Here is a 6,971-nt window from a genome sequence, read left to right on the forward strand (position 1 = left end):
GTTTGTTAGTAGATTTTCTTAGAAAGATAAGTCTCATTTGAAGATATTAATTTTTATAATTTTGTGATGTGAGACAAAAATTGTGAACTCGAATTTGAAGGCCTTATAGGCTCTAAAAGGGGGTCAAACTTGATGTGTTCAATTCAACCGTTGGGTATTGAAATGAGAAAATCTTACTTTATAGAATATTCTAAAGTAGTTAATTATGCTTCATATATAGAGATGAAGGGGGTTTAGGGGTTAGTCCTATAAGGATAGATTTTTGCTTTGTCTTGTAGATTATTATAATGAAAATGCCTATTGGTTGTATCGTGTCACTTTTTTGATATTGTAACATCATTTCATAGAGTAAAATAGAAAGCAAGTGTTTTTGTTCTAACCATTGTTTTCTTCTTGTGATTTTCTATTTATTTCCCTATTGCATTGTGTGAGTGTATTTGAATTAGGGGAGTAACCTTTATCCACAAACATGTGCATATGTTCATGATGTACATCATTTACAAATGCAATGTATCATATCTCAAACCAATATGAAAATATAGGGAATGAGTAAAATGATGTTAGTATGTTATCTATTAGTTGATAATCCTAATTATGGTTGAGAGATTATCTATTGATTCCTTTATATATAGAGGCAACTCTTAATTCGTTAACAAACAATCAAGTTTGAGGCATCATATCAAGGGTGATAAAAGAGTTGAAAGGCCACCTAAGATACTTCCACTTATCTTAAGGCCTTTAGTAGAAAAATAAGATGGTGCTTCATTTTATACTTCTCTAATATACCCAAGAGTACAGTGAACCAATACATAGCGGATTTAATCTATATAAAAAATTAAAATTAAAACTTATATTAAAAGTAAAGTAAATATTATTGTAGAAGTCTTCCATTTATATTTTAAGTAATACTTCAATTTCAATTTAATGTCTTTACATCTATTGACACTAATTTATATCAAATTATATACTAATACTTTTTCTCTTAGACAACGATGTATATGGAACATCTATTTATTTTTATGATTTTTTTGTTAAAAATGTTCTATCATAACAAACAATGACAAATTCAACTTTTATTTTAATATAGTCTAATATATTTATATTTAATAATATTATAATATTACAAACATATATTTAAATACCATCTCTTTTCATACTTTAACCTTATAATAAACAAGATTTACACAATATATTTATGCCCAAATATATTAACAGTCGAGTCATTTTACAATAAAATTATAATAATAGTTATATAAAACTATTTGAATCATGTTATTTGAAATATAAAAATAAAACTATTATGATGGGAGAGGCTTGCCAGCCAAAAAGGATCTGGTCATAGTCAAGGCTCTAGAAGGTTGATAACTAGGTACTTCGTGACCTGCTCCTCTCACAGTTGCAAATGTCAAGCCTTCATAAATTACACTATAACCCCCCACATCTAGCCCTCCATTCATCCAAGGATACCATGCTTTCTCAATTGGAAGCTTTAATGCATTAATGGAATATCTCGTGCCAGTTACAGGGACTACTGAATCCACATCTCCGCTACAATCAAAAGTATTTATCACTAATTAGATATTGCAATCAAATCTTTATTGAACTAAACAAGTTTTTTCAAAATACTATTATTTTTCTCTTTTATACCTGTAGATGAGTATTCTCAATCCTGCTGCCATCATTCTTTCGTATATTGGAAACATTGTGGTTGCAGTCCAATTATATGAAAGTACACCACTATTCGGAAAAGAAGATAGGAAAATCATTAGATGGCAATCTTCAAAGTCTTAAATTTGTTTGTTCAAAAATATGACATGCAAATAGTCATACCTGCATCCAGTCCATAGATAAGGTAAGTCTGTTACATTTGCATGAAGAGCACTTTGCACTTCTAGGGTGTTGAGATAAGTAAATACATAATCAGAACTACATGGATCGAACCCATCTAACCCACTTGTAGGAATATCACCCTGCAATAGAGAGAGGTGATATATAACACAATAGTTAAAAATTACTACTTTGATATTTCAAGGTCAAGAGATTCTTGAAAATACATTATTTATATACTTACAATAGGAGTAGAAGATCTTCGAAGTAAATTAAAATCAGAAGTGCATAGTGGTGCATATATATTGTAGGGATCTATTTCTCCTCCACTAGATGCTGCTCTAGATGGAAATGTGTTGCTTGCCATGTAGCTTAATGGAGATGAAGCACAGCGTTGATTTGCATAATCTTTATCTGATATCAATGCATGTGTCCATTCATAGTCGATTGAACCACAATCATCTGTCTCCTCGTTCATAATTCCATTTCCAATCTATGAACAAATTTTTTCTAATAAATAAGAATTTCAAATTATTTACAATATGAATGCATGTTAACCATATTTATTCTTCTCGTTCATAATTCCATTTCCAATTTATAAAGCACAAATTTCCAATAAATAAGAATTCCAAATAATTTACAATATGATTGAATATTGTTTACCATATTTTATATTATTCTACTTTGAGGGATTTAAAAAAAAATGATAATATAGTTACCATGCACAATAGATCAGTTTCAATGGAAAGAGGAAGGGAAAGGAACCGTACCATAACTCCCTTGAGATTTATGATGGATGTACTGGAGTTCTTATTCTTAAGAATTGTGTCTGCTAATTCAGGTACATAGAACCCTACATGCCCACACAAATAAGGCACCATGAGAGAGTTTATTTATAACATGAAGACAAGCTTTGTATGTACACATATATCAATAGAATTCTTTGGCATACCAGCGTAGCTTTCTCCCGTTATATAGAAATCTCGATTCTTGTACTGTGGAAATCTTTCAAACCAATTGAGAAGAAAAGTGTACGCGTCTCGAGCTATTTACCCATGAAAAACATTTTTTTTCATTAATTACTAAACATATAATGAAAAACAATGCGTTTACTATAAGGAAATCTTCACTAGTGTAGGCAGACATGTCACAAAATCTCTTTCATAATTTAGTAATTGAAATACCAGTATTATCATCATTGCCATTTTGATAATCGGAGGTGGTATTGGAGTATGAAAACCCAACCCCAGCAGGCGATTCCAAAAAGAGGGTGTTTGCCACTGCAAAATACAGAGTTAAATGATGTTCAACAACTTACAATAATGATTATAACCTACTGAAGATATCAATATTTCTGCAAACGTACCATGCATATGAGTAATGGAAAAATATTATCAAGATTGGGATAATTTATTTTTTAAAACCTTGGTTCCATGCATACGAATTGTTAGAAAGAGTTTTTCCATCTGGCTGTACTCGGAATGGACCCAATTCTGTCATTGCTCCTATACCAAAAGATGAGCATCCTGGCCCTGATATACAACTTATAACAGTCAGTAAGTAAGTAGTAAGTTGTAATTGTTGGCATAGCGAAGATTATATTTCGATAAGATCCCTCTCTACTATCAGTAGTGATTATATTTTTGATGAGATCCCTCTCCACTATCAATAAGTACTTCTTGATATAATGAAAAAATCTACACCAATCCTATGTTCTATAAGTGTATCATTATTGAAAAATAAGAAAAATATGTGAACAATTAGAAAATACCTCCATTGAGCCAGAGGAGGAGAGGCTTTGTAGATGGGTCTTCAGTGGCCTCTGCAAAATAGTAGAAAAGTGCTCTCCCTGCTTGTTCATCAACGGTCACATACCCTGCATACTGTGCAAATATTATTCCTTCTGGTTGGCCAGGCAGAGAAGTTATTTTGTCATTCTCTTGCAAACCATCTTGAGCGTATTGATTGATCTTCCATGAATATTCATTGCTAATGGAAGGAGCCACCCATTCCTTTGTCTCACTCCTCACACCAGATCTTCTGCTTTGTAAGAATTTGGACAAAACTTGATGGCTACTCAGTTGATGAGAAGGATGAACCAGAACGGCTAATGCTATCGCCAAAACTATTAAATTTCTCATTTTGAACTCACTAAAACAACTACTGAATAACAACTCGATTGAGGCTTAATAAATAGACCCAATTGCTATGTTTCTTGAGATTCTGTCAATTAACTTACACTTTTCTCCGCCATTAGTGTATTGGAATCATCAGGATGGATATTCACCAAATTGGTTTTTGTTGTTTGGAAGAATTTGATCTGATGCCACTTTGTGTTGGAGTGCGATAGATCTTACCCCATGTCGCATTCTCCTTACAATGACGGTTTGTTTGTTTGCAGCTGCTTGTTATTGAAGTCATTGGTGTGATCACGCTTGCTTTATTTTTATATTCTAATTCGATTAATTTAGCTACTGGAAGGTTTAGATGTATCAATGTCCAAAAGTTATAATATAAATTCTGCTCCGTTGTCATTGTCTCTATTCGCATCATACCAGTGGGGTTCAAAATCAATACAAGTTTCACTGCTTTTAATATATATTTGGGGATTTATATGTGCATTTCACATGTACCTTTCACAGCTTTATAATACAGATTAAAAAAATTACCCATTAGCCAATAAAAAATAGTAATCATGATAAGAAAACTGCTAAACTCAACAAGGAGGTGCTCACAAAAATAATAAGTCAATCTCAAATGTAATCCATACTAATACATGCTAGATTGAAGACTTGTAATCCATCATTCTTGTTATAATTTTTGTTCAATAGTAAATGAGAGTCCCATCAAATAAGCAAGCGGACTGTTTGTAAGGTAGGTATGGGAAATTGAATCCAATTTAGTGGAAACCATGTAGTGGAAAAAATATCTCAGTACAAATAAATATACATTACATAAAAAACTATTTATTTAGAATTGGACACTTGAGTCTAAACCCTTACTCATATAGAATAGGGGCTCATTCCTATTTATATTGTATATATATTCTTTTTAAAAATGAATATGCATTATTGAATGAGTAAATGTTCTATAACATTTTGATAAATTATATTACTTTTATCAACATAAACACACACAATAGAATAAAGAAATAACAGTAAATTGTAAGAACATGAGAATTGCTTTCTATCATCTTTAATGAAATGAAATTATAATATTTAGAAATATGATATGCAAAATCGCTTGAATATTTTTCTTACAGTATTTTGCAAGTGAGAACCACCATATACATCTCAAAAACCATCCTAGATGACCCTATGAGCCTTCATTATATAGGAAAGTTTTAACCACCCAAGAAGGTTCTAAAAAATTTAAACCTTAACTTTGAGGAGAACTATCCCTAAGGTATTATTGTTCACCTATGAATAGGCTCTACACATTTTTTCAAACTCAAATGAAAATTTACAAGAACTTTATGTTTTCTATTTACAGTAGTGCAACTTTCAAAGACCACAACTCATCATTAGTTGAACCGATTGGCTATTATAAACCCATTTCAAAAAATGGTGTGAAGTGTTCTACAAAGGTGAACTCATACACACTCCAATCAGCTTAGATTTGACCTCCTTTCAGAGCCTCTAAAGCCATCAAAATTGAGTTCAAAGTTTCTACCACTAGTATCAAATTTAATATCTTCAAAACTAGACTTGATCTTGAAATGAAACTTTACTAGCCAGCCAATATATCCAAAGTGAACTTTGAGGGAATAAACTAAAACATTCTATGCTCCAACAAGCAATTTAACAAAAATAATTTATTTGCATGGAGATAACCCTTATTGACAAACCAAGCAAGATTGCCCTTACACCTATGATGCTCCTCCATTAAATTTCAAAATTGAAATCTACTAATTTAGTATTGTGTTAGGCTTGAAAATTCAACCCTTAACCTTAATCCAAAATTATTCCCATAGGAAATGACTATGCCCATCTTTTCAGAACAAAAAAAAATATTATTAATTTTTAAACATAAGGATCCATGTAAAGTGAAATGAAATGTATAAGTAGCCTTTTAGAACTTCTAATTTTGATTTTTTTGAGAAAGAAATATTTTTCCAATCTAGACACCTTTCTTAACTAGGCTTGACTATGACACTCGAAGCCTTGACCACTTAGGTAACTAGTGTAGTCATTGCTTCTACCAAATCCCATTTTTTAATGCCTATGACTAATCTCATAAACTATAATAGTAAAATGTTAATTGGTCAATTGTGTCAAATAAAATTTTAATCATCAATTTCATGCTATGAAAGTTAGAATAGATTAGAAGAAATAGATAGCTTATTATTGCAATATCTAGCATGGAAATTCTCTAATAGACATGTATGCAAAATGTATAAGAATTGATGAGGCATGTAAATTATTTGACCAAATATCTCAAAGAAATATGGTACAAAAAAAATCATGAATTTTAGATATAAGCAAAATGGATCATTTAAAAAAATAAATTAAGGAACTTTATACTTAAATATGATAGGTTGACATAAAAGAAAACTTCAAAAACTTTACATCTCCAACATCTTTATCCATGCTAAAATGGGAAATTTTTTAACATGGTGTAGGATTCATTACAAAATTTTGTCAAATATTGTAGTTGTCACTACCTTGCTAGATATGTGAGCAACATGTTGAAGCATAGACAAGGGGTGTAAGTTGATTGATGTAATAAAGAAAGGAATACTTTCCTACCTATTTCTTTTTTGTTTCAAAGTATAATACATGTAGCATTTCTTAGAAAATATGAATGATAATTTCTCCATCATGTCAAGGTGAAATAGGAATAGAGATTACAATCACCCATATTGATAAGAAGATTTAGTACATTTTTAGAATGATGTTTCATGGAGAATGAAAATTGATTTGTAACAATTTTGGTATTTCCAAAGTTGGGATAAATACAAGTTGTGAGAAAGGTTGGCTAAAAACTCATTGTAAAGTGTACAATTATATTCAAAACATGCATTTTGGTAATAATGATGAATGTTTGTATTACAAAGGAAAAGTTAACCATATGGAAAAATCTTAGTGTACATTAACAATTTGTATTTTTTTTGGTTTAGTGGTTTTATAGAAGGTACTAAAATA

At 30.8% G+C, this 6,971-nt stretch overlaps 1 protein-coding gene across 1 annotated transcript; it reads right to left on the minus strand.

Annotated features, from left to right (window-relative positions):
- Positions 1 to 1,298: 1,298 nt before the first annotated feature.
- LOC149575248 (serine carboxypeptidase-like 26) lies at positions 1,299 to 3,968 on the minus strand. Its single transcript, XM_089812191.1, has 9 exons — positions 3,599 to 3,968; positions 3,252 to 3,359; positions 3,012 to 3,107; positions 2,780 to 2,872; positions 2,598 to 2,680; positions 2,072 to 2,320; positions 1,831 to 1,970; positions 1,648 to 1,737; positions 1,299 to 1,548 (listed from the first exon to the last, which is right to left on the minus strand). Exons 1-9 carry the CDS (start codon positions 3,966 to 3,968, stop codon positions 1,299 to 1,301), a joined length of 1,479 nt encoding a protein of 492 aa, XP_089668317.1.
- Positions 3,969 to 6,971: the final 3,003 nt, after the last annotated feature.

This window comes from Cupressus sempervirens, chromosome 2 (genome assembly GCF_028749045.1).
Source record: "Cupressus sempervirens isolate cs-2001-9-10 chromosome 2, ASM2874904v1, whole genome shotgun sequence".
NCBI lineage: Eukaryota > Viridiplantae > Streptophyta > Pinopsida > Cupressales > Cupressaceae > Cupressus > Cupressus sempervirens.

Bases quoted from the DNA above. Each gene is read 5' to 3' on its own strand.
- LOC149575248 (XM_089812191.1), bottom strand. From the start codon at position 3,968: ATGAGAAATTTAATAGTTTTGGCGATAGCATTAGCCGTTCTGGTTCAT. The intron at 3,108-3,251 runs GTTTTAAAAAAT...TGTATTTTGCAG, and splicing joins TTCGTATGCATGGAACCAAG to TGGCAAACACCCTCTTTTTG. The intron at 1,971-2,071 runs GTAAGTATATAA...TCTCTATTGCAG, and splicing joins GAAGATCTTCTACTCCTATT to GGTGATATTCCTACAAGTGG.